This window comes from Setaria viridis, chromosome 2, assembly GCF_005286985.2.
Source record: "Setaria viridis chromosome 2, Setaria_viridis_v4.0, whole genome shotgun sequence".
Taxonomy (NCBI): Eukaryota; Viridiplantae; Streptophyta; class Magnoliopsida; order Poales; family Poaceae; genus Setaria; species Setaria viridis.
In genome coordinates this window covers 4,429,240-4,456,312 of record NC_048264.2, presented here as the reverse complement: position 1 = coordinate 4,456,312, position 27,073 = coordinate 4,429,240, and the positions used below count along the sequence as shown (strand labels likewise).

Below are 27,073 nucleotides of genomic sequence, written 5' to 3'. Positions count from 1 at the left end.
CTGTTGGGGGTACGCCTTAGATGGACTAAGGCTATAAACCCCCTGTGTGTAAAAGAGGCCCAAAACGGGATCTAAGGACTTATTTGTAAGGGTTATGGACTCGGTTGCAGCATCTAGGGGCCTTATTGTAATATTATAGGAATCTTGTTGTAATATTCAACCCCACCAATGGAAAAATTATTAACAACCTCCTCCTCCTCCCCCCTCCCTATAAAAGAAATCAGGGGTGAGAGGAGAGGACTCTTGGGCCATTTGCTTATTTTGATTACTCGTTCCATCTCTCTCACTGTTCCGAAGCTAAGGAAGAATGTTGCTCGTCTGGTATTGTGGTCCAGGTTCTCTCGAGGACAAACTCCAACAACGAGCTCTTCTGGTCGATGGTGGAACGAGATCGCCGCAGAACAAACGAGAAACTCAACGGACGGCCGTAACTCGACCAAGTTCTAGAAGTCTGATGATCTCACTCCCAAGTCCCAAGCCGGTTCACTTCATCGTTAAACCACGCAAAAATCACAGTAGCCACACGACAGCCACCTCCCCCTTTGTCGCCACTCGCCACTGACGCTCGCAACTCACACGTCGTCTCCCGCGCGCTCCCTCCCTGGTCCCTGCGTGGTTCTGGAATCTTCTGCCACTTTTCGGCGACGGAGCGCGGCCACCTCGCCACCGCCAGCCCTGCGCGGCGGCCTGGCCGTCCACGTCGACGGCGACGTGGCCGCCCAGCTCGCTGTGTTCCTGCCTCCCTCCACGTCGCGCGCATGTACTTTTGGCGCGCGGCGGCCTTGGCGTCCACGTCGACGGCGACGAAGTAACCGAGCTCGCTGCGATGCTGCCCCCCTCCACGTCCCGCGGATGTACTCCCACCTCCGCGGGTCGATCAGCTCGGTCTGCGGCCGTGAATCTCCCGGCGACGTGGCCCCCGCTGCCGCCACCATCGCCGGCCACGTCGCCGACCACGTCACGGGCGGGCTAGCAACCGCCGCCTACCCCTATAAAAGGCCGGCACCCTCCTCGCTTCCATAGCACAGCTCGAAAGCGAGAAAAGGCGAAGGAAAGCAACAGAGACATCGACACTGCAGCGAGCATCTTGCTGCTAGCGAGCCTACACCTGCATCTCCGATCCACCGCACCCGAGCACCACCAACTCCGATGGCAGCCACGGTGATGTCCTCCATGGGCTCCATCGCCTTCGCCGCCGCCGGCGGGTTCCCCGTTCGGGTTCCGGCGTCCGCGCTCGCGCCGCGGCGACGCGCGCTGGTAGTCCGGGCCCAGGCCGAGGACGCTGAGCCAAAAACGGAGGAGCCCAAGGCGGCGAAGAAGCCGGCGAGCCCGGGGCTGTGGGACGCGCTGGCGTTCAGCGGCCCGGCCCCCGAGCGCATCAACGGCCGGCTCGCCATGGTGGGCTTCGTGTCCGCGCTCGCCGTCGAGGCGTCCCGCGGCGGGGGCCTCCTCTCGCAGGCCGGGAGCGGGTCCGGGCTCGCCTGGTTCGCGGCCACGGCCGCCGTCCTCTCCGTGGCGTCGCTGGTACCTCTCCTCAAGGGGGACAGCGCCGAAGCCAGGAGCGGCGGCTTCATGAGCGCCGACGCCGAGCTCTGGAACGGCCGCTTCGCCATGCTGGGCCTCGTCGCGCTCGCCTTCACCGAGTACCTCACCGGCGCCCCGTTCATCAACGCGTAGACGCGTACGGATACGTGTAGCTGTGCAGAGGAGCTAGTCTGACATTGTGTAGGATCTAGTCCTGGAAAAAATATTTAGGACAAACATTGCAGGACTCCTTTGTAATATCTCTCCGTTAAATGGTCATGTAAGTTTGAAATGATAACTTTCAAATGGCCCAAATGTTTCGGTTTTTTGGTTTTCCAAACACCAGATCGACGCGAACCCTCTAAGAGGTCCGGTCAGCAGATTTTAGAACTAATGGTCTTGCTGTTTAGACATCCAATTCTAAGTACTCCCGGTGCTTGAGGTGCTTCCATGCGCCTGCCAATTTGCATCCATGGCAGATACATCATCTGCGGTGGAGGTGAAGGAGCGGTGCATCATGTGACACTTTGCATCTTACCCCTCATGTTTGTTGGAAATCGAGTCCAGTCCAAGCGTAGGCTTCACATGCGCCATGGATGACATATCCGATGGATGCAAGTGGGCGGGTATGCCAACTCCCAGTAAAAAAATAATTAGCCATCATCAGTAAAAACTTCTTGCCGTCAATGGGTATGTCAAATCCAACTAAAAAAAATAATTAGCCATAAACATGAGGTCTTACTTAGTCAAGGACTTGGAAGGGATGAACTGCAGGTTCCATCATAGAGGGGTCATTTTGTGTATTGTAATGTATTGGTTTTGCAGCATGTAATAATCCCAAATTTTGTATTGGGGGCACCATTCTTTGCACGTCAATACGAGATAAAAGGAATTGTAACATTATAAGTGCGTGTTTGAAGTATCTCCTGTATAATAGTAGTTAGACAATCCGATTTTATACTTTTCTTTTTATTTTCGAATTACTAACTTTATATGAAACACGCTGCATTTAGCTTTGGTTCAAAGCATAGAACAAAGAACGTACGGACCACATCATCGGATGGACTAGAAAAAATTGTGAACCGATCGATGACCCTACCGGTTTAGTTTACATAAAAAAATCAGTTGCTAAAAACCAAATCTGGAGAGTATATTCTCGGTGCTTTTAGGGTTAAAACTGGCCTTCAGCTGGCTAATAATGAAGCAAATAGAGGCCCAAAGCCATCTCACCAAGATTTCTTATATGAACGGGGAGAGTATACAGCCTATTTGAACCGGGTTGAACTGATCGACCCACTAGTCGAACCAGTGAACCAGAGTCTCATCGGTTCGATGACGGTCCAACTTTTCTTCTACGGTTCAAAGCTTCCTACTAACTTTGCAAACATGTTTAGACCTTGGCTAGCTAAGATGTTAGCGAACATAGCTAACTTACTTTGTTAGGTGCTGTAGTTAAGTGGAAGTGACACTGTTTTGTAACTGTACATTTTTATTCTACGCAGCTGGTTCTAATGAGTACATGTTTGCTCCAAATTTGAACTTTGTTACAAACGGAGTACTCAAAAACAATGTGTTGAATGGGGCTTCTCGAACCTGGAGACCAATCTAACGTAAATTGTTAAGATGTATGGTTGTCGAAGAGGAGGAGTTTTTGCTTTGCCTTGAACCATCTTTTGTTAGTATGCTGATCCATTGCTTTGTGCAAACTTGGCGGCTTCTTCGTTGTCGCCACTCGCCACTGATGCTCGCAACTCGCACGTCTCCCTGCGCGGTCCTGGAATCTTCTGCCACTTTTGTCACGCGGCGGTCTTGGCGTCCACGTCGACGGCGATGCAGTAACCCAGCTCGCTGTGATGCTGCCTCCCTCCACGTCGCGCGCATGCGCTCCCACCTGCGCGGGTCGATCAGGTCGGTCTGCGGCCGTGAATCTCCCGGCGACGTGGCCCCCGCCGCCGCCAGCAGCGCCCACTCCGCTCACGGGCGGGCTACCAAATGCCAACCGCCCCTCCCACTATAAAATGCCGGCACCCTCCTCGCTGCCATCACACAGCTCGAAAGCAACAGAGAGACACGGACACTGCAGCGAGCATCTTGCTGCTCCGCGAGCTTACAATTCGATCTCCGATCCACCGCACCCGTGCACCACCAACTCCGATGGCAGCCACGGTGATGGCATCCATGGGCTCCCTATCCTTCGCCGCCGCCGGCGCTCGTGCCGGCGGGTTCCCCGTTCGGGTTCCGGCGTCCGCGCTCGCGCCGCGGCGACGCGCCCTGCAGCTGCAGGTCGTCAGGGCCCAGGCCGAGGACGCTGAGCCAACAACGGAGGAGACGAGCGCGGCGTCCTCCACCTCGCCTTCTCCGACCACCCCATCGGCGGCCACCCCGACGCCGAAGCCCAAGGCGGCGAAGAAGCCGGCGAGCCCGGGGCTGTGGGACGCGCTAGCGTTCAGCGGCCCTGCGCCCGAGCGCATCAACGGCCGCCTCGCCATGGTGGGCTTCGTGTCCGCGCTCGCCGTCGAGGCATCTCGCGGCGGGGGCCTCCTCTCGCAGGCCGGGAGCGGGTCCGGGCTCGCCTGGTTCGCCGCCACCGCCGCGGTGCTCTCCGTGGCGTCACTGGTACCTCTCCTAAAGGGGGACAGCGCCGAAGCTAGGAGCGGCGGCGTCATGAGCGCCGACGCCGAGCTCTGGAACGGCCGCTTCGCCATGCTCGGGCTCGTCGCGCTCGCCTTCACCGAGTACCTCACCGGCGCGCCCTTCATCAACGCGTAGACGCGTACGTACGTGCGTAGGGTCGGACCCCGTACGTGCTGTGTACATTGAATCTGTACCTTAACAACTGTAGGAATGCAGTACTGAGCATGGTAGGAGTCCTTTTTTTTTCAATACATCTCATCTACATACAGCTGTGTACAGTGGCGGGCGCAGGATATGAATATGGTATTCAAAATCGGAGATGGTAAGAAAAAAAATTAAAATTGACAGACTGAATTATAGTTTTATAACACAGAATTAAGTGGTACTATCATTGATTAATAAAATTGATCATAAATTGAATTTTTCCAGCTACTAATCAGCTACTAATGATCAACATATCAAAGTGGCAACACGTGAAATAAATAGAGGCTAAAACAGCAAAATGGTAAAAAAGATTACAACTTACAAGCTATAGGACAACTTTCTGTTTTGCAATGCTTTGAAAATAAGCGATGATGTCCTTGTCCTTAGCTTGCATGAAGAATTCCCTTTCAATCAATGTGACCGAGCAACCATTCAAATATTTCTGCCCCATCTTACTTCTTCTCTTATTCTTTATCAAATTCATTATAGAAAAGACTTCTCAACACCAGCAGTTGCAACAGGGAGAACAAGCACCAATTTGAGAAGTTTATAAACAATTTCATACCGAAAAACCTTTCCTTCTTTAACTAGCATCATAGACAATTCTGCTAGACTTCTCAAATTTTTGAAGTTTTCATCATTTCTGACATCATTGATATAGTGGTGCAACTGAAAATGAAGCTGGTTTATTTCTTGAAATTCAAAGTCATGTGGATAGAACCCAGCAAGCTTAACCAAGTTCTCAACATTAAAAGCAGAAAAGGAATTGGCTGGACTGAATGATGCCATGTATCTAAGTAGCTCTGTGTTTACCTCATCAAACCACCTCTTGAACGTGACCTCTTGGACGGGCGACCGCTGCGATACTGACTATTGCACTCGAGGCAATTATCGGCCGACGGTAACCTGAGGTTGTTTTCCCAGCAGTGGATGAAGAACGGGCACCGCCAGTGATCTTCATGTCGGCGCATCATCTCTTCGCGGTGTCTCGAACTTTCTTGCTGCTGCTGATACTTGCTGAGTAAGTATTTGGAGGTGATAGGTCTACGTGATCTCTCTGATCTTTTGCCTTCGTCCTCGATCCGTCCTTTTCCTTTGACTTCCTCGACCGTGGCCTGATTTCTAGGGTCCACAGTGCCACTTCTCCTGGCCGATTCTGACGTCAGCACTTTGGTTTTGAGCGTGTTTCTTCCTGCATCGACCATGTTGGTGGGGAAAGGATGTTGATCGATCTTCATTGGTTTAACTGGATTTGTCGGAACTTTAAACTTGAGTCTCCCTTGTTCGATTGCGGATTGTATTTACTGTCGGAAGATCTTACATTCGTTCGTGTCGTGGGATGTGGTATTATGCCATTTGCAATATTTCATCTTTTTGAGCTGTTCGACCGACGGAATCGTGTGATAAGGCGAAAGCTTGATCTGCCCTTCTTGGAGAAGTAAATCGAAGATTTTGTCGGCCTTCGACGTATCAAAGCCGAATGCTTCTGGTTCTTTCTTTCCAAACATGCACGGTATCAGCTTTTTTTTTCCTTTTACCCACTCTGCCAGGCCGATTTCTGCCTCTTCCTCCGATTCAGACCCCTTCAGGTATGCCACCTTTTTCTGAAAATTCCTCCATTGGTCGAAGGGGCGCACCTCTTGGTCGGACAATCGGTGGACGATCTGACTTAAGCTTTCGAATTCCTGGGAGGCGTACTTCTCTTTGATGTGTGGCAGGAGACCTTGGAAAGCGATATCGGCTAGCTGAGCGTCAGTCGGGACTAGAGTGTAACACTTGTTCCTGATCTCTCTGAACCTCTGTACGTAACTGGTTACTGGTTCATCGCTTCTCTGCCTAAGGCTGGTCAGATCTAAGAGCTTCATCTCGTGGACTCCCGCGTAGAAGTACTTATGGAACTGCTTCTCCAAATCGGCCCAGGTAACGATGGAATTGGGCGGCAGCATAGTGAATCACTGGAAGGCCGATCCGGATAGGGATGCCGAGAATAATCGCACTCGCAGAGCATCTTGCGTAGCGGCTTCTCCGCACTGGATAATGAATCTATTCATGTGTTCCACAGTTGACGTGTCATCCAGTCCTGAGAACTTGGTGAAATCAGGAGCCTTATACCGATGGGGAAATGGCAACAGGTCGTAGCCAGGTGGGTATGGTGTATTGTACGTATAGGTTTGCACCTTTGGTTTCAACCCGAACTGATTTTGAATGACTTCTGCTATCCTTGCGGTCCAATCCACCTGCTGCTGATGTATGACCGGTTGAGGAATCGGTACTTGCTGCTGGACCGGGGGTGCCATGGCTGGGTGATGGATCAAAGCGTGCTGCAGATATTGCGGTTGCATAATCGGCTGAGCAGCCGATAGTTGATGGCGTAGGGGATCTACCGCTCCATTGTACAGTATCATCAGAGTCGCACCCCTAAGTGTTTCTGCAGCGTCTGCCCCCTGCTGATTTCTAACGTAGCCGGCTGATATTGTGGGGCCGTCGACCGGGTCGCCGATTGGAATGATACTTGGACTGGAGAGTTTCCGTAATTGGTTGACTGATCCAGCCCGATCGTGGTTGTTGGTGCCCCCCAAGGCACTAAGTTTAGGGGCAGCGATTGTATGGAGGAAATTTGAGCAGACCGCGACGGCACTTGCGATTAGTAGCATGGCGCACCGTTGTACCCCAGGGGTATTGAAGTTTTGTACCCTCCATGTTGCATCGGTATCGGCTGAGGAGCCGAGTGAGACGCGCTTGGTATCGCTGAGGAGCCTCTGATTGGAGCTACGATGGGCGGGGCATACGCTAGTCCTTGATACCCCTGAGCTACTCCGCTAACCAAGGAACTGATGACGGTGTTGTATACCGTGTTGGTCATTACTGTGGACTGGTCGATCATAGCCTGGTAGACAGACTGTTGAATCATGTCAGACATCTTCCCCGAGTCCTCAGCGATGGTGATGTGGCGAGGGGTTGGAAGAGGAGCATTCTTGACGGTCTCCCCGCTTCTGGTACAACTAAAGGATTGCAAGCATGTCTATCTGTACTCTTCCAGGTGTCTTGCTAATTCTTCCTTCTGGTCGTCCTTGAGATATGATTCAGTAATCTCGATGATGTTGTCTTCGGAGATCTCGGCCGCCTTCAACATGCTGGATGTTGTTTCGGTCCCACCGGGCATGCCAAAAGTGTGTTGGTGCTAAAAATTGGCCGATGATCCTTAGCGTCGGACACACGACCCGCGAGAATCTGCTTAACTCCTATTCAGGTTATTGCCATGGTGCGGTTCGCGCGACGTGCCAGTCAATCTGACCTGTTGATTGACAAGGAAATAACAGTATTAAATTCCAAGGGTTGCGATCGGCTAGAGTTCTGATCTATCTTCAAAGCGTGTCGGCGAATCGGCCGATTCACTGTAGAGGTAATCAGCTATAAAACAGTTGATACCGCGTAGCGATTGTGAAGAAAAACTACTAGAGTAAACTAAACAATGCTAGAAAAACAACATTTGGGATGAATCTAATCGGTTGTATGATAGCGAAGAACGAGAGCAATAAAAGCCGATAGTTCGTATCTCAAGTTGGATAACTGGTGATAAAAACTAAAACAATAGGTATAACCTACGATTCTAGTTAATATCGATAACTGGTGAATAAATCTAAACGAAATAACAGCGATGCGCCCAAAGTTAAAGCTTAAATATTACTCGATAAGCGGAACTTACAGAATCGGCCGAAGATCGTGTCGATGCAGCCCTGCCAACCTGTACGAACTCGTGAAAGAAAAAGGTATATTGGCGAAGTCGCCAACTTGAAAGTAAAGTACGAAGAAAAAGTAGATTGGTTGTATTGGTTGATGTATATTTTTTACAAATCCCTAGAGGTGGCTATTTATAGCCCGTTACAACTGATTTCCTAATCGACTAGGATCTATCTTTAATTTTAAATGATAACAAATATTCACAAACACAACTCGTATCAGAGTTGGTTATCATATCCCCACGGGCCAATCTCTTTCTTTAGCTATCCTTCTCTCTGGCCCACCTTAGGCCCATACTAGCCAAGCCGCTCTAGCTTACAACCGGCCGACCTTTACCGACCTCGTTTGTCAATCGGCCGAAACACTGTAGCGTCAACCGGCCGATTCCCAACTGTAGCTTTTAGCTTGCCGCATCGGCCAATCTTTTCCTCCCTCGACGCCGATTCAAAACACGTGTGAAAATCCGACATCAACAAATACTGTGGCGGATCCACTTCGGATTTACTTGGTTAAACATGATTTAGCCGTCTGATATGCGACGCTCATGCCTAAGCCGAGTTAACACGAAGTGCCGTCGGATTTTCCTCCGATTTAACCACTTGAACAGGACCGATTTAGCAGACTCACACGAAGGTGAGCGGTTCCAGAGAGTACAACAAGTCCACCGAGTTAACCACTTAACCATTGGATTTAGTTGCGAAGTAAACATCAGAGTTTTACAGGATTTTGGAAAACAACAGAAGGTAAAACACTAGCGGAAGCCATCGTCGGGGGTCGGACGTCCTGGTGAGGCCAGCCGGGACATCACTGATCTCTCTCCTCGCCGTCCGAGGAGGGATCCCACTCGACCGTCCAACCCGGAGGGAGCTGGGGCGGCCAAGTGCCAACAGAAGAGGGGTCGGGGGCAGCGACTTCACCTGAAAAACAGGAGCCACAACAAGGCTGAGCTACTAAGCTCAACAAGACTTAACCAACAGGAGAACTGCTCCACACTTCTAGACATGCAGGACTTTTTGGCTGAGGGGTTTGTTTGCCAAAAGCACTGAGTAAACCCTATTTTCAAGTTTTAGCTCCGATTCTAAGTTCTTTAACCAGTCTAGGTTTTGCAACCTATTCTAAGCAATCATAGAGCCAAACAAGCTATGTATCAACAAATCCATGTCATCATCAGATTCCTCATTTACTCAGGGTGACATAGCGATCAAGCAATCTCAAACTGTGAGAGGCAGACGAATCGATTCGAGTTCTTTAACCATGCATGGTGAACCTAGCCTCACAACATCCGCGCACCCGGAGGTCGCTTCCTGTGTCGGCCTTCCCCATCAATCCCCTAACCCGTGTCGGGCCCATTTCCTTTGGTGCAAGGTTCCACAGACCCGGCCTCTGCCGTTCTGTGACCACGCATGCCACCACGTGCGACAACCAGCAGGGGAAACTCCGTTCCAAGAACAATGGGGCAACCGCTCATGTCTAGGTTCAATCCGGTACTAGGCTTCCTCATCCCATACTAAGTATGAGGCTAGTAGTTTCAAACACTTGATCACGAACACCACCACTGTCGGGCCTTAGCAAGTTTTCATAGACAGACGGGGCAACCATCCAACCACCAAAGAGTTACCCAAACCCTGGCCCCGTCCATCGTCCTTATAGTTGTAACAAGAGGGTAGACATCCAACTCCTACATCTCGCGAGTGACAGGGAATCACTCGGCTTTTACCGTCTCCTAATTAAGCAAGGCAACTATTCGGTCCAACAGCTAGTGTTCAGATCAGAGGAAACTAGGTCATGCATCTAGGGTTTCAAACAACTCCTATACGTAAATGCACAAGCATGTTACAGAAGGCATGTGCAAGTCTGGTAAAACACACAGGGTTTTCATGCAACCGGGGCTTGCCTTCGAGCAAAGAGGAAGAGAACTGCTCGACTTCGGGGGCGGCTTCGGTTTCTGGGAGCAGGAGCTCAACTACAGCGTCGTCTTCTGGCACCGGGTGTAGCTCGTAGAAGCCGTCGGCGAGGCGCAGCTCTACACGAATGCAATGCAAGAGTTAGCATAGACGGTTATTTCAACAACAACACTTGCTCGCCTGAGCCCAGAAACTCGCGACAAAGAGCAGGAGGGTGGGGAGGTTCAAAGGAGCTGGTGGAGATCAAGAGGTGAGGGTTGGAAAGGAACTTGTGATCTGATCTTGGAACTAGAGGATGTGGTACACTAGGGATCCTCAGACGCAAGCGCTGAAGGGTTCCTAAGTTTTACACATACACCCTCGGGTTGAAGAAAAAGATCACAGCCGAGCCCTCGGGCGAGGCGGATAAGGGTCGGTGGAACAGATAGGGTTGGGCGAGACGGAACCGGGGTCGGGTGGACAAGAGGGGTCGGGCGAAGCGGACTGGGGTCGGCAGCTTACCTTCTTCCTACAAGGAAAGCTTGGGGTCGGGAAGAAGCAGACTTGGGCGGAGTGACTAAGGCTTTGAACAACGGCTAAGACCGGCAGTGCTCCGGCGGCGGTGGTGCTTCTTGTGGATCACAAGTGAGCTTTTACGCAGCACGGAGGAGCAAGCGGCTGGGTGGCTTGGGGAAAACGGAGGGGAGCTGAGGGGAGAGTTCCTCAAGAACTTTAGGGTGTGGTGCTAGGAGCTTGAGCAGGGAGCAAGAGAGGTGGCGGAAGGCAACAATGGCGGAGGGAACTCCGGCGGGCTTGCGCATTCCCTTTTATAGCTGCTGGGACGGGGAAGGGAAGCGGCGCGGGAGAGAGAGAAGGGGAGCGGCGCGAAGACCGGGGAGAAGCAATGGAGTGCTCTGCCTGGGCGGCGATTGAGCGACGGGGGCGGTGGTGCAAGACTTCGGAGATGATGCCAGCGGTCATTGGGTTCTGGCGTCAGGGCGACGCAGGAGCGGGTATGCCGGTGGTTGAGATTTGGCGGAGGCGGGCGTCGCCGTGCGGAAGATTTGATGGATGCGACCGGGTTAACGGCGCTAGAATCGAGGGCGCACAGGTGAGAAGACAAGCAGCCGCGGGCGCGCGGGCGAGCGCGGAGCAACAAATTGTCGGGCGGCTTCTGACAAGGCGGGGAAAACGAGCTGTCACTGCCGTGGTCGGGGTTGGCGATGGAGGAATCGTCGTGTAGCGGAGACCAGGCGGCGCGACTGTGTTCGAAGTGACGGAAAAGACGGGCGACATTGGGCTCTGCGGCCGGGATCTGGCGGTGTGATGATGGGCGCGGGAGGTGAGGCGTGGCAGAAAGGTTGCAGAGGGGCTTCCGCTGCCATTGGGGAAGGGGGCGCGAGAATCCATTCGGTCGCGAGCCAGAGACAAAACTGAGCGGCGGGCGTTGGAGAAGATGAGCCACGCGGCGGGGAGACTCTGAAGCGGGCATGCAACTCGAGTGCGCCTGTCGCGGAAGATCTGGGGGAAAAGATCTCAAGGGTCCACCGGTCAGATAGAACGGACGTTGGGGAAAGACTTAGAAGGATCTGACGGTGAGCTGGGTTTGGCGGGGTCGGGATCGGAGCGAAGCGGGGAGGGGTCGGGTCTCAGGGGTCGGGATCGGGCGGAGGTTGAACTTTCAGGTGCGGCAAACAAGACAGATGACTATGATCAAGGGCTAGGATAAGATTAACCCGGAAAGATTAGGGGCCGGTCGTCACACATACCTACTGGAACAATTGGCTCTTTGTTTGCGTTTTGTCAATAAAAAAGGAGAACCAGTTGAGCGGTTTCTAGGTCTTGTCCAAGTTGAAGATACTACATCATTCACTCTTAAAGAAGCAATTCAGTCCTTGCTTATCAAATATCAATTGCCCCTATCCAAGGTACGTGGTTAAGGGTATGATGGAGCTAGTAATATGAAGGGTCATGTTAATGGTTTGAAGAAACTAATTATGGATGAGTGCCCTTCTACTTATTATGTTCATTGCTTCGCCCATCAACTTCAACTAACACTTGTAGCAGTTGCTAAGGAGAATACTAATTGTGATTGGTTCTTTGGGCAACTTGCTTATTTGTTGAATGTTCTAGGGATGTCTTGTAAAAAGATCCGCATGCTTCGCATTTCTCAAGCTGAATACATGATTGAAGCATTGAAATTGGGTGAAATTGAAACCGGGCAAGGATTGAATCAAGAGATGGGCTTAGCAAGACCAGGTGATACACGATGGGGATCTCACTACAGAATTGTAATGCATGTTATGGTCTTGTATCCTTCAATCAAGAAAGTTCTCTTTAGGATTGGGAATGAAAGTAAAGGGGCTGAGGCTAATGGAGCTCAAACTATGCTCACAGTATTTAAGTCCTTTGAGTTTGTTTTCCTGCTACACTTGATGAATGAAATATTTGGATACACAAATGACTTGTGCAATGCTTTGCAAAAGAGGGAGCAAGATATCGTAAATGCAATGGATCTTCTGGAGTTCACAAAGGTAGAACTGGATGTTTTGAGACAAGATTCTGGATGGCAAGAATTTCTTACCAAGGTCACTTCTTTTTGTGAGAAGCACATTGTTAAAGTTGTTGACATGAATGGGAAGTATATTCCTATGCAAAGATCAAGGCAGTTCTGCAGAGGCGCCATTAATTATCACCAATTTAATGCTGATATGTTTTTGGGTATCATTGATAGACAAGTTCAAGAGCTCAATAATAGGTTTGATGAGGTAAACACAGAGCTACTTAGATACATGGCATCATTCAGTCCAGCCAATTCCTTTTCTGTTTTTAATGTTAAGAACTTGATTAAGCTTGCTGGGTTCTATCCACGTGACTTTGAATTTTAAGAAATAAACCAGCTTCATTTTCAGTTGCACCACTATATCAATGATGTCAGAAATGATGAAAACTTCAAAAATTTGAGAAGTCTAGCAGAGTTGTTTATGATGCTAGTTAAAGAAGGAAAGGTTTCTCGGTATGAAATTGTTTATAAACTTCTCAAATTGGTGCTTGTTCTCCCTGTTGCAACTGCTGGTGTTGAGAGGTCTTTTCTATTATGAATTTGATAAAGAACAAGAGAAGAATTAAGATGGGGCAGAAATATTTGAATGGTTGCTTGGTCACATTGATTGAAAGGGAATTCTTCATGCAAGCTAAGGATAAGGACATCCTCGCTCATTTTCAAAGCATTGCAAAACGAAAAGTTGTCCTATAGCTTGTAAGTTGTAATCTTTGTTACCATTTCGCTGTTTTAGCCTCTATTTATTTCACATATTGCTACTTTGATACGTTGATCATTAGTAGCTGGACAATTTCAATTTGTGATCAATTTTATTAATCAATGATGGTACCATTTAATTCTATGTTAAAAAATTATAATTTAGTGTGTCAATTTTTTTCTTACCATCTCCAATTTTGAATAACCATACTTCATATCCTGCGCGCGCCACTGGCCCAGGCCGAGGACACGCTGAACCAACAACGGAGGAGACGAGCCCCGCGTCCTCCTCCTCCACCTCTCCGACCACCCCATCGGCGGCCACCCGGACGCCGAAGCCCAAGGCGGCGAAGAAGCCGCCGAGCCCGAGGCTGTGGGACGCGCTGGCATTCAGCGGCCCGGCCCCCGAGCGCATCAACGGCCGCCTCGCCATGGTGGGCTTCGTGTCCGCGCTTGCCGTGGAGGCGTCCCGCGGCGGGGCCTACTGTCGCAGGCCGGCAGCGGGTCCGGGCTGGCCTGGTTCGCGGCCACGGCCGCCGTCCTCTCCGTGGCGTCGCTGGTGCCGCTCCTCAAGGGGGACGGAGCGGCGGCGTCATGAGCGCCGACGCCGAGCTCTGGAACGGCCGGTTCGCCATGCTGGGCCTCGTCGCGCTCGCCTTCACCGAGTACCTCACCGGCGCGCCCTTCATCAACGCGTAGAGATGCCGGCGATCGTTCGTAGAGTTGTACCCCGGCCGTGTGGTGTACACTGAATTTGTGTGCCGGCCTGGAACTGCACGTCTGCAGTATGTAGCTTGGTAGGAGGACTGTGTATGGTAATGCTAATATTATGTCCTGTCCTGATGCATCAATTAGCTAGGAAACATATTACCCCAAAACAGTTAATCTGTTCACTAATGAATTCTGTACGATCTGGGAATGTTAATATAAGTGTTGGTCTCTGAATGTACAGTTAACCTGATGTATAAGCAGACAAGTTTCAGTAACTGGTACTACGGCGAGCACGTAAGCAGTAGCACCGGTGGTCAGGGAAACAGAAGAGAATCCAGAATTTTCAGAAGGGGAAGGAACAAGAGAAACAAGAGAAAATTCAGAAGAAAGAAACATCACATCATATCGTCAGTCATGTACTCATGTATGCAGCGAGCTTAATCCAGAATTTTGATGCTCCCCCTCTTGTGTACTCGCGCCGTGCGCCGGCGTTGTGAAAACTCGAGGTTTGCCCCGGTCAATTTGAGTTCAGGTGGACGATCTCCGGCCACCGTTGCCGCCTCAAAAAAAAAAAGAAAAGAAAAAGACCAGCCTTCTATTATTCTCCCAATGCTCTCCTCTGTCGCAAAACTGATTGCCTGAACACACTGAAGGCAGGCCTCTGCCTGTACCAGCTCCCTTTCTTTCCCAAGGACAAGGATGAATTTGTCGGCCTGGCGTTCTGCACCGGCACAGACCCTTTGATCAGAGCGAAACGCAGCAGTAGATGCACAGCACAGGAAAAACCAAGGCCCGTATGAAAGAAAAGCTGAAGAAAGTTATGCTACTTCCTGCATCAAGCCCTCCCACTGAAGTAGTTGCCAACAGTTTTTTTTTTCTGTTTTGCATTTCGATCAGGAACACATGCCCTCCGTCTTCATCAAACCATGGAAAATTCAAGTGAAGAGGGAGCCTCTGCTATGGAATATTTGAATTTTGTTTGGGCAAATGGGCATCGCACCTTCCACAGGTTACTCCAATTCAGTTGCGATTTGTCAATCTATTGTCAGGCCGATAATACCACTCACAGTGGCACCGTACGCCAAAAAAAGAGAGAGGAATTAACAAGCTCTACATGAGATTATCAAAACTGTTGGTTATCAGATTATATCCTCTCCCAGAAAACAAGGTCTACATCATATTTTCAAAACTGTTGGTTATCAGACTATCCTCCTATATAACTAAACATATAAAGGCATCATAATTTCAAAAATATGATGAACTTGTGATTTCTGCAGGTATCATCAATGCTGGAAAAAAAAGACAGATAATACGATTTCGCTTATGTGCATTCTATTGTTTCTTGTATATACAGAACAATATCTACTGAAACTTTTTGTAATCCCTGAAATTTGAAGTATCTTATGGTGAAGTTGTAGATTTAACTAAACATAAAGAAACTAGTGATCAACACGACAACACCTGTAAGTTGTTAAGTATTAAAAAAGAAAGATAACTTTTTTGTCTATAGGATGTGAACAACGGGGAAGGGGGGGTAGAAGAGAAACTGTGGGCTGAAGGGATACATCATGAACGACATCAACCAACTTAATTTTTCTACACAATTTAGTATAGCACAAATGAATACGCAAAATTGAACCACGCATAAATGTAAATCTGACACGACGATCCCTAGCAAATCATAAGAAGATCATAGAAACATATCATGTATTCCCTTTATTTGTTGAGTTGGTGAATTAGAACCAAAAATTTACTGAAGTGACCATGTTTACTAACATTCTTAAACTGCACAACAAAAAAAGCGCTTAAAACATCTGCTCCTGCAGATTCCAAAATCTGAAGGTTGTTCCTGCAGATTCCACAAGGAGATGGCAAACAGCCCGGAGCACATGCTGAAAAGATATATATTAGATTAAACCATGCTATAGTTAGGGACAATAAATAAGACACTCTAAATATTTACAGAAAAACAGGCACAAGGTAAGGTATAGCACCTGGAGCACAAAAGCTCATGTAGGGACCTCCCTTGCCTACCTTCTTCGTCTTCCTTGACTTGATCTCGAGGGTGAAAATGGCAACATCTGTTTTCACGCTTGCCCAGGTGATACACTCGTGGTCGTCGGTGCCCACGACGAAGACCACCCGGAAGGGGCCGAGGGTGCAGTCGAGGTGATCACATCCTGCCACCGCGCTCACCGCACCGGTGTAGTAGCTGAGCGGGTAGAGGGGGCTCCGGCAGCTGCTGCCGCTCGCCGGTGACGGGATCCCACAGAACGAGGTCGTCAGGCCCGAACCGGTGGACGAGCACCCGGCCGTGGCGGGAGTCGAGCGCCGGCTGCGAGCAGGGAGAGGCGGCGGTGGAGACGAAGCGGGGGATCGGGCCCTTCTCGTGGAGGTAGAGGTTGTGGATGAAACCAAGGAGGGACAGCCTGCGGTGGCGCTCGCGGTAGCCGCGGTGGAGACGGGGTCGGAAAGGACCCGGAGCCAGGGCTTGCAGAGGAGGGCGGCATGGACGAGGTGTGCGGGCTCGTCCGGTGGGATCCGGAAGAGGATCTCGCCCAGGAGCTCATCCATCAGCTCCGGCGGTGCGGGCGGGCGGCGCGGCTGCGGCGACATTGGATTTGAGTGGCAGCGGCGGCGGAGTGGGGTTTGGATTTGGAAAATAGCAGCGAAAGATTACGACTTCTGAAAAATACCATTGAAAGAGCTTGTCCCCGTAAAATAGTACTGAAAGCTGCAAACTTTAACTGAAACAACTATACCAGTTAGATTTGTTCATCCAAAAACTTAGTTCATATTCTTTTATATAACCATATATAATATGGACATAAGGTGACGCTTGTACCCCCAGGCTCAAAAGACCAACAAAAACCAAGGTTCCCTCGCCTCCCTGGGCTAAGCTCGATGGGCCTTTGGTCTGCGACTATCCAGGGCATGCCATTATCTATCGGAATTGCTAAAGATCTGTTTAATTTTCTACTACTAACCCTTATCCTCCCAAAAATGAACCCACTTCGATGATTGCAAGGCACCGTGTTGCCACCATCTCGCCCAGTGATGCGTCAGAAGCTCAGAACAAGGGAGCAGAAAAGCGGCAACCGATTGGAGCTCCTGTCTTTAACTTGCATGCGAGGGGATGCATCAACCTTTGTAGCTGTACAAAACAGGCATAGAATGGCTACCAATGTTCAGACTTTGGCCCTTGCTTTGCTGGACTTCCGTAAGATCAATTCCAGAGTTCGCACTGCAAGTTTGCAATCATGCCTGCAACACCAAAAGGCTTTCAGACTTTTGATGAGATGGTGCTAACCTGCTAGCTCGGCTACCCGGCTACCGCTTTATCCCAGGAGTAGCAACACGGCAACACCCAATCGACCGGGAACGTAGCTGGTGTCCCCAGGTCGGCGCCCTCCACCCGGCGTCCCCCGATTCCCAGGCAGCCGCTTTCTAGCACTGCGTACCAGGCTGCTGCTTGCAGCCAAGCATGAACACCGAGGTTGGAGATCAATGTTTTAAATAGCGGTGCGGTAGGATGCTAAAACAGCTTATATTCAGCTATAGCGGGATATAGCAGCTAAACTGTAGGTAAATAGCGGTACAATGACTTAAATAACCTTAGTGAGCTATAGCGGCAGCTATAGCGGGAGATTTAAAACCTTGTTGGAGATGCACAATTTGAGGTATTTTTGTCCAAGTTAACAGAGGTAGCAGCAAAACCTAATGGAATGTTCTAATTAACTGTTATAACTTTTAGTGGTATTTTATAGCGATGAATTTTTTTAATAGTATTTTTCGGAAGTCGTGATCTTTCAGGACTACGGAATTAATTTTCCCAAAATGGAAAGAGAGCTAGGCTATGTGACCGCTGGCGGGGCCAACTACTCAGGAAAGGAGAAGAAAAAGGAATGGAAGGAGAGAAACGCCTGAAAATGGGCACCTATTCCGGCCCAGTAAGATGCGCGTTGGGCTTTCTTGCTCACACCCACTTCTCTGGAACTCTAAACTTGTTCATCAGTACGTCAGGTGCCGTCCTCCCCTCTTCCTCTTTGATGCTGCAGCAGCTTGGTTCATGACAAACGGGTATACTATTGCAAGCACGTAGGCCGTAACACCAATGCTCAGGGAAACAAAAGAGAATTCAGACATTCCAAAAAGAATAGTGAAAAAGAGAAAGAAGAGAGAATATTTCCCATTATTTCAGCTAGGTATGCAGCGAGCTTGATCTAACTAAATTCAAGAGTGAGTTCATGTTTACATACTGAAAAATAAGACCGACCAATATATCTCGACTTCTATAGCTGCGCTGATAGTAGAATGCAAACTTTTAGTAACTCTGTAAAATACTTTGTATGAGCATTGACTAATCTGTCGTTCGGAAGGGAAAAAAACTACTGAAGTTTTTAGGTTGCATACTAAACATTTTGAGTTTAAGATCTTACAAAAATGCAAAAAAACCAGTATATTTGGTGTCCCGAAAAGAATGCCTGAAGGGCTAATTTGCTCTGGTATTCAGATTTTCTGCACAAGCACGCAGCCTCAATTTGTCTCATGGTAAGTTGGTAGTAACTGAAAAGAATTATATATATATGCCGACAACGGTCAGGCTCTTTCCCAAAAAAAAAAAAACTGACGGACCTCCATTGTTGGAGGGGGCGCGGCAAGCCTAGGTGATATCAGAACACTTTTAAAGGATCATATATGAAATTGAGTGAAGTAGCAAACTACCACAACCTAATTAAAACTAAGTGGTTTTAAGTTGTCTCTTTTGGATTAATTGGGTTAGGCCCATTTATTTCAATTAATCAAACATTTATTTCAATTAATCAAATAAGAATTAAAATGCCCATGATAAATGCTAATTGGTCAATTTTGAAAGGGAAGTTGAGGAGAGGTGATTACTGTTGTTTATGATAATTGAATTACTCAGTTAACATAACCAATAAAATGCTGAGAGTTACTAGTGCTTGATGGCCAGATTACACCTGGTCTGCCCGGCGCCTCCGGCTACTGAACGTGGAGGACTACAAGGGATGGATAGGGCTATCACCACCTGCCGCTTACCACCTCTCAAACTGTGGGGAAAGGTAGCAAACAAAGTTAACCTCAAGTCTAGACATGTCTCGATTACTATTCTAGCTTCAGCAAGAATTCGTCTTAGACTCAAGTCCTTAAGCTAGAGCACCCATCACAAGAACGAACGATGAACCCGCAAGAAAATAAAGGATAGAACTTATCTTACCAAGAGACTCACCAACATAGGAGATCACGAACACTTACTTGAATAAGGAAGCATCCGGTCGAGGTACAAGTGCGGGGAAAACTGCTGACAGGCCGGCACTTCCCCGAACTACCCCTCACTCTCTCCCTATTTTCTAAGCACTATAGAGGTAGGGCTTTGCCTTGAAATGGTGGAGCTCTTCTTCTCTTGTGTTATTGTTTGTTGAATGGAGAAGAGGGGGTCTTTTATAGTGGAGAGGGAGTCTTGGGGGAGTGGATATGCCAAAGATCCCATAGAATATTACCTCCATCCCCTCCACTTGTGAAGGATCCCACGCCCAGGTTCGTTGCTTCGTGCTAACCACCCACAACTGCCTCCAGTAAGGCGGTGGGATATTCCACGCGAAAGATGGGCTCGATCGGGCCCAATGGTGGATCAGCCGAACCATGGGTTCAACCGAACCCCTACTGGTTCCGTTTGGGCCCAAATTTGATTGGTGCATCCTTGTGGGCTCCTCATGTGGGTCCAGGGTGGCCTGCATCAAGATAAGACGGTTTGGTATGTCATGTGGGCCCTTCTTGTCTCATGCTCTATTAGGATAGGCTGAAGCATGTGTTTCTTCATGGGTTTGAGCATGTTTTCGCCCGTATGGAGATGCGATTCCTGTAAATAGTGATTCATCAAAGCTTGTGGAAATGATTAGAGTTAAACCCCTATCTCTAGTTTGGTTCTTGTTATTTCACTGTTCTTTATTAGAGTTGATGGTCGGATATGACATTTAAGGACCGTCAAAAGCTACCAAGTTCTGGAGGAATATGCCCCGTGAAGTTATTGTGTGACATGTTAAGCATATTGAAGGTCAAGAGGAGCATATGGAAAGAAATGAAAAGAAAAGGATCCGCACACCTGAAATAAAGAAGAATGGGCTCAAAAGAAAAATAAGCTGCAATTGGAAAAGAAAAGAAAATGAAGAAAAAAAAGAAGAAACATCTAAAATGAAGAATCCCCACGCTTCGATGTCAAATTTTAATGGAAGAAGTCGGGAGGGGAGACTATACCTAAATTTTACTGGTCATGCAAAGCTGTACACATGAGAATCGAAAAAAAAAATAAAAAGAGAACGAAAAGGAGAGTGCTACACAACTTTCTTTGAGTCCTAGGTGATATCACAACTTTTTTTTTATTACCTCAAAAAAAACTCTATTTGAAAACCACTAATGAAATTCAGTAACTATTACCAATTGGAGGCTCCTTTAAAATCTCAGGTGAAGCAACTTAGAACCTTAAATGGACACTTGAAAAAAAAGAGAAATAGTATAAGAGAAATGCTCCGGTGGTCTTTTTTTTTTTTAAATTAGCACACGTTTCAAAGCAACAAGATTAGTTTTTTCTTAATTATTTTAGCAATGGGATAATCTTGGGCCTCGCCTCGCCCACTCCTACCCAGCCAATACAATTGGATTGGATTGGATACAGACAATATCATTGGCCGACAGAATCAATAATGGAGGTGGACCCTGCTCGTCTTGTTTCCCATCGCTGTGGGCAACGGGCGGCGTGGAGCTGCCCGACTTTTTTTTATTTTAGCCCTTTTCGTGAAATTTTTTTATAAATAGGTTCCTGTCGAAACCAATTTCAAAAATGGACCCTTAACTTGGCGCCAGGATGGCTGGCGTCAAGCTATAACATCTTGGCGCCAGCCTCCATGGCACCAAGGTCCCCACCATGGCGTGCCCACGTGGCATGGCATGGATTACGTGGCGTGTCATCGATTACATGGCGAGCGGGCGGGAGCTTGGCGCCAAGATCGGTGGCGCCAAGCCGTGGCGCCACAGATCTTGGCGCCAAGCCGTGGCGCCAGGGAGACTGGCGCCAAGCCTTTTACCACAGCTCCGGGTCTTTTTCCTTTTGCGCGTCCGTTTCAATTCCCAATCTTGTTTAAAAGTCGCGCCGCCGCCCTCGGAGCCCGCCGCCGCCGCCGCCGCCCTCGGAGCCCGCCGCCGCCGCCGCCGCCCTCGGAGCCCGCCGTCGCCGCCCGGAGGCCGCCCGCCCCCGCCCGGCGCCCGCTCGCCCCCTCCCGGCGCCCGCTCGCCCGGAGCTGCCCCGCGCCCGGTCGCCCGGAGCCGCCCGGCGCCCGCGCCCGGCCGAAGGCCACCCGGCGCCAGGAGCCGCCCCGCCCGGCGCCCGCTTGCCCGGAGCCGCCCCGCGCCCGGTCGCCCGGAGCCGCCTGGCGCCCGCGCCCGGCCGAAGGCCGCCCGGCGCCAGGAGCCGCCCCGCCCGGCGCCACCCGCCCCCAGCCCGGGCGCCCGCAGCCGCCCCCGCCGATGGCCCACGGCCCGACGCCCGCGCCCTCCACGGCCAGAGGTTGCCCGACCCCCGCCCGGTGCCCGCCCCCACCCCTTGCCGCTGGTGTGCACCAGTGAGGTAAAACTGTAAGAAGAGTTATAGTCAAATAGATAGATAAAGAAGGTAGAATTTAGATAGGTAGGTAGAATTGTTAGATAAAATAATTAGATAGATAAATTGACAGATATATAGAATTGTTAGATATGAAAACTAATATAATGTGGTAGTTTTTCTTGTATGAATTGCAATGATAGAAGGAATAGAGAACACTGATGACACTTTTTAACTAAGTGGATGTGCAATTTTGTTTACGTAGTTAGATGTATAGTTACATAGTAAAGTAGTTATTATGATATTTACGATATTTTGCCTTACGAAGGAGAGGACGCACTTCCTTTTGCCGTTAGCTTCATGTGTGCGGCCGACGACGATCTATGCACGATGAAGTGCCCTCTCATATGTTTCTATGCTGTCGAGTACCACCTGCCAGATCGAGTAGCACGTCAGTTTGGGATCAGGCAGATTTGGCCAACACCTGCGACCTCGACTAGTGTGGAGTTACACAGGTAAGTCTTTTCCTATTTGAATTATTTCCAATACCATTAACTAAATTTTGCCTAGCAGTAACATCTAACGTGACGTGCAGCGTGGATCGTAAGAAGAAACGAAAGCTCTCTGAGTGGCACGCGTTCCACCAGGCGTACATTAAGGAATGGGAGCAGGTCGACGAGAACGTGGACGAGAACGACGAGCCGCATACAAACAGTGAGTATTGGCAATACCAGACTTGGTACCAAGGTGCGACACGTCACAGGCTGAGGGTACAATGGATGCAAGATGACTACGCCGACATCCACTCGTCTGACGATGAAGACACGGTGTACGATTAGAGTACTCGTGCTGGAAGGCACTCGTGCTGGAAGGCAGGTGGAGACAGGACCAATCCTGGATAGGATGGTAAGACAATTCCTTCACTTTTCTATAGAAAGTTCTATGTTAAGTTACTTAGTGATTTAGATAGTTAGATAAGGACTTAGTGACTTACTGACTTAATCATTTAGTCATTTAGTGACTTAGTGTGTAAGTAAGTTAATGACTTAATCATTTATTGCTTTAGTGACTACTGACTTCTGAAAATTTGTTGTAGGGTCGTACCCTCCAAAGCTCGGTTAGAGATATTGAGCATTTCCGTCCTAGAGTTACGGACCCCGAGATGCGAAGCTTTCTAGACGTAAGACTCAAATTATTCTTTCAAATACTTTATTAATATGTTACATTCTTTCGTGTAACTAGTTTTTTCACAACAGCGACTGTCAAGTCGGCTTCGCCGTGCAGCTGCTCATTGTGGTTGTAGGACTGCCACGACGCGAGACGTGCACGTTCTATCCCCACGCGAAGGAGGCGTCGGCACGTCTAGGAAAGGCCCCTCAGGTTCGAAAGCAATTGCATCTGAGGATGAGGACGACGACGACGACGACGATGAGCAGAGGCCCGAGGAGCTTGGCCCGTCTCAGCTCCATGAGGCTCCCTTGAGTCAGCCTACATAGGTTGTAGGCACTAGACTACGTCGCCCACGTTCTCCTTACACTCCAGGCACCGACGCCCTTGGTCACAAGGGTAAGGGTAAGACTAGGAGGCACTGAGGGTACTTATTGCGAACTATGTGGTATATGGACTTTGTGTTATATGGAATATTTGTGTATATGGACTTTCATTCTGAACTATTGTGGATTTTATTATGAATGTGTCATATGCTTTTATGTTTGTATTTATGTTCACTATTTATCTCGTAATTTTGTATGGATTGCATCAAAAAATAGGGGAAATTCTGCCGAAATTTCACTAACAAGTACCTTTTTATTTTCTGCGAAAATTTTAATAGAGTACAACTTTGAAGTGCATTACATTGCAAAATAAACATAGGTCGTCTACCACTTGCATATCCATACTTAAAATGCATCATTACATGACAACATAATAAAAGTCTCATAGTAAAAAATATTGTTCATAAATAAACTATAGAACTAGAAACTAGTTATGACTACTGAGTGCAATGAGGCCACTTTCCCTTCCTCAAGGCATCGGGATTCTCCTCAATCGCTGCTTTCGCTCGGCGTGCATGCTCAAGCTTCTTCTCCCTCTCCTCCCTATTCGCAGCAACACGCCTCCTTTCCTCCTCTTCCTTGTGCTCCTTTTCCGCAGCCTCCTCTTTGAGCCTCTTCTCGTACATCTCCTTCCTCTCTGCATCCCAACGCAACATATACTCCAAAAACTCCTTGTCTTCAGGATTGATCTCAGTGTCGATCCACTGCTCAAAATCACATAGCGGTGGAGGGGTATACAACAAATGCAATTGTTATAAAACAAAAAAAATATGGTCAATAATTATAAGACAACAACAATTCCTTACCAACATGTTAATGCGGTGCTGACGAAGTGTAGGTTCAAACGCAAAGTTGGAACACATCCAATACCTCTGCCTATACGTGGCATGTTCATCGGACTTGGCTACCTTGCAAGGATCGCCGCAAAAGCACATAGGCACTGGAACACCACTAGGCAGAGGCAATGGATCGAAGACATTTCCGGTCATCTTGACGCCATAACTACAATTTAGTTTGTTTCGTTGTAAGAACCAAATGCACTTAACAATAAACCTACAATTAAGGTTTTTTCATTTGATCCACAACAATGAGCACATAACATAACTACGTGCGTTGGGGTTACCTTAGTTTCTTAGCTTTTCTACGCCTCGGCATCCTACATTTGCATGAAACCCTAAGTTCAAAAATGCAACAAATACATAGCGAATCGATGTGAAAAAAAGCTACGAGGGAGAGAGGTTACCTTGCTCTTCAAGATCCACGGATCAAATGAAAGTTTCTAAGCTAAAATATCGATTCGTAGTATAGGGTGAAGTAGGGAGAGTAAAAACTCGAGAGAGTGAAGAAGAATGAGGAGGAAGTTTTGGGCAGGAAGAAGGGTCGGCGCCTTATGTAGGAGGCTTGGCGCCAAGCCTTGGCGCCACGTCAGATGCCCGGTCAGCGGCCATGGCGGGGACCTTGGCGCCATGGAGGCTGGCGCCAAGACGTTGTACATCCTGGCGCCAAGCTAAGGGTTCATTTTTGAAATTGGTTCCGTCAGGGGCCTATTTGTGAGAATTTTTCACGAAAAGGGCCAAAATAAAAAAAAGTCGGTGGAGCTGCGCTGCCCGTCTCGGTGTTGGATAGGAAGTGTTAAACTTTAGTCGTGTTATATTGGATGTTCAGATGCTAATTAGGAGGATTAAATATGAGCTAATTATAAAACTAATTGCAAAACGTCTGTGCTAATTCGCGATACGAATCTATTAAAGCTAATTAATCTATCATTAGCAAATGATTACTGTAGCACCACATTATCAAATCATGGACTAATTAGGCTTAATAGATTCGTCTCGCGAATTAAACTCCATCTGTGCAATTAGTTTTATAATTAACTTATGTTTAATACTTTTAATTAATATCCAAACATCCGATACGATAGGTGCTAAATTTTAACATCTTTGCCTGTTGGTTTCGTTTCATGGTGAGGGAAACGGCTGCACGGAGAGAGAGTCGATCGCCTCGACAGCTCGACGTCCTTAGCACATGTAGCGGGGCACTGTCTCCTCTCGTCAGGCAGGTGTAATTGTGCTACCGGACGAGATGGACTGTAGTGACACCGGACTTCCCAAATCCCAACCTGCTCTACATATATACGGCGCCCGCACATTGCTACTTGGTGCATTATTCCTGACCGTTTTGCGGACGTCGTGTCCGGCGGCTCATTCCACACATTCATGAGAAACACTGCAGATGTTGTACCTTATTCGCGAGAAACACGTTCACCTGTCCGGTGTCTCGTTCCTATCACATCTAATGTTTATATACTAATTAAAAATATTAAACATAGGCTAATTACAAAACTAATTGCACAGGTGGAGGCTAATTCGCGATATGTATCTATCAAGCCTAATTAGTACATAATTTGATAATGTGATGCTACAGTAAATATGTGCTAATCATGGATTAATTAGGCTTAATAGATTCGTCTCGCGAATTAGCCTCCATCTGTATAATTAGTTTTATAATTAACTCATGTTTAGTTCTACTAATTAGCCTCCGAACATTTGATGTGACATGAATTTTAGTCTGGACAAAAAACCAAACACCCCTTCACAGAAGGAATAATCATGAAAATGTTTCAGTTCAACCACATGTTGGATGCTTCCACCGCCTTTATGATGTGCCACTGCCATGGAGCACCGCCACAAGCCATCGTCGCTCTGTTTTTTTCGCGAGGATTATGAGCTGCCGTTCAGAGCGACTAAGGGATTGTTTGGATATCAGGGGCTAAACTTTAACTCTTGTCATATCGAATGTTCGGATGCTAATTAAAAGAACTAAACATGAGCTAATTATAAAACTAATTGCAGAAGCCTTAGGCTAATTCGTGAGACGAATCTATTAAGTCTAATTAATCGATTAATAGATTCGTGTTACGAATTAGTCTCCATATGTGCAATTAGTTTTGTAATTAGCCTATATTTAATACTCTTAATTAGTATCAAACATCTAATATGATAGGGGCTAAAATTTAACCCCTGTGAGCCAAACAGGCCTTAAAACAGATCGGGAGGAAACAGACTCATCTGGGCATGGGATGGACATGGACTGGGCTGGCCCAGAAGAGATCCAGCATAAAGATAAATAAAAAAAATTTAATTAATAAGTTTGTCTCGTGCAAATTTTATAGAGAGGACCACCAGAGCATTTCTCATCATAGAAATTCTAAAAAGAGCAAAATATTTGACCATCAATCTGTTGTAGACTCAACTCGTCATAGCCACTAGATCTATTATGTGTTCTAAAAAATTACACACCTATACCATTATCAAAATAGCTTAAAGTAACCCCTAAATTTATATCTAAAATACCCACCTCTGCCATTATATAAACTAAACTAAAGTACCCCTAATCTTTATCAAAATTACCCACTTATACCATTATAAATAATATTTAAAATAACCCCCTAAATTTGTAGCTAAATTGCCCAACACTAATACTTAAAAAATAACTTAACATGACCTCTTAAATTTGCATCTATATTACCCACATATGCTATTATTAAAAATAACATGAGATAACCCTACATTTGAATCCAAATCACCTTAATTAAAAATATACACCAATATATGATTCTAAATCATCTATTTCTTACACTATAGGTATATGATATAATAATTAAGGTATAGGCAATGATGTGTGCAACCATTTGTAAAGATATAGAGAAAGTGATGGGAATATAAATTTCTATGTTAAAATGATATCTCAAAGTTAGGATCCATTAAACAAATTCAAGTGCATATTTGCAATGAAAAGTGAAAAATTAAAAATTATAAATGTGGATGAAAATGTTAAAGAGAAATTACCAACTAAAACCTATCGCAATTGGGTGAAGATAATAATTATATATCTATATAAGTATTGTGTTTGGATATTTAACAAATGAGAAGTAACTCAAGGTAATAGA

At 47.7% G+C, this 27,073-nt stretch overlaps 2 protein-coding genes, 1 long non-coding RNA gene and 1 pseudogene across 3 annotated transcripts; 3 read left to right on the top strand and 1 right to left on the bottom strand.

The window, feature by feature from the left end:
* The first annotated feature begins 1,007 nt into the window (after positions 1–1,007).
* LOC117842870 (low molecular mass early light-inducible protein HV60, chloroplastic) lies at positions 1,008–1,849 on the top strand. Its single transcript, XM_034723394.2, has one exon. It carries the CDS (start codon positions 1,150–1,152, stop codon positions 1,675–1,677), a length of 528 nt encoding a protein of 175 aa, XP_034579285.1. The 5' UTR covers positions 1,008–1,149; the 3' UTR covers positions 1,678–1,849.
* Positions 1,850–3,557: 1,708 nt separating this feature from the next.
* LOC117842780 (low molecular mass early light-inducible protein HV60, chloroplastic) lies at positions 3,558–4,424 on the top strand. Its single transcript, XM_034723290.2, has one exon. It carries the CDS (start codon positions 3,679–3,681, stop codon positions 4,291–4,293), a length of 615 nt encoding a protein of 204 aa, XP_034579181.1. The 5' UTR covers positions 3,558–3,678; the 3' UTR covers positions 4,294–4,424.
* A 7,697-nt stretch (positions 4,425–12,121) lies between these two features.
* LOC117843979 (low molecular mass early light-inducible protein HV60, chloroplastic-like) lies at positions 12,122–13,944 on the top strand (annotated as a pseudogene).
* Positions 13,945–15,646: 1,702 nt separating this feature from the next.
* Positions 15,647–19,501, bottom strand: LOC117843009 (uncharacterized). The gene is made up of 2 exons (XR_011897529.1): positions 15,951–19,501; positions 15,647–15,848 (listed from the first exon to the last, which is right to left on the bottom strand). It is a non-coding gene; the product is annotated as an uncharacterized lncRNA (long non-coding RNA).
* Positions 19,502–27,073: the final 7,572 nt, after the last annotated feature.

Bases quoted from the DNA above. Each gene is read 5' to 3' on its own strand.
- LOC117842870 (XM_034723394.2), top strand. From the start codon at position 1,150: ATGGCAGCCACGGTGATGTCCTCCATGGGCTCCATCGCCTTCGCCGCC.
- LOC117842780 (XM_034723290.2), top strand. From the start codon at position 3,679: ATGGCAGCCACGGTGATGGCATCCATGGGCTCCCTATCCTTCGCCGCC.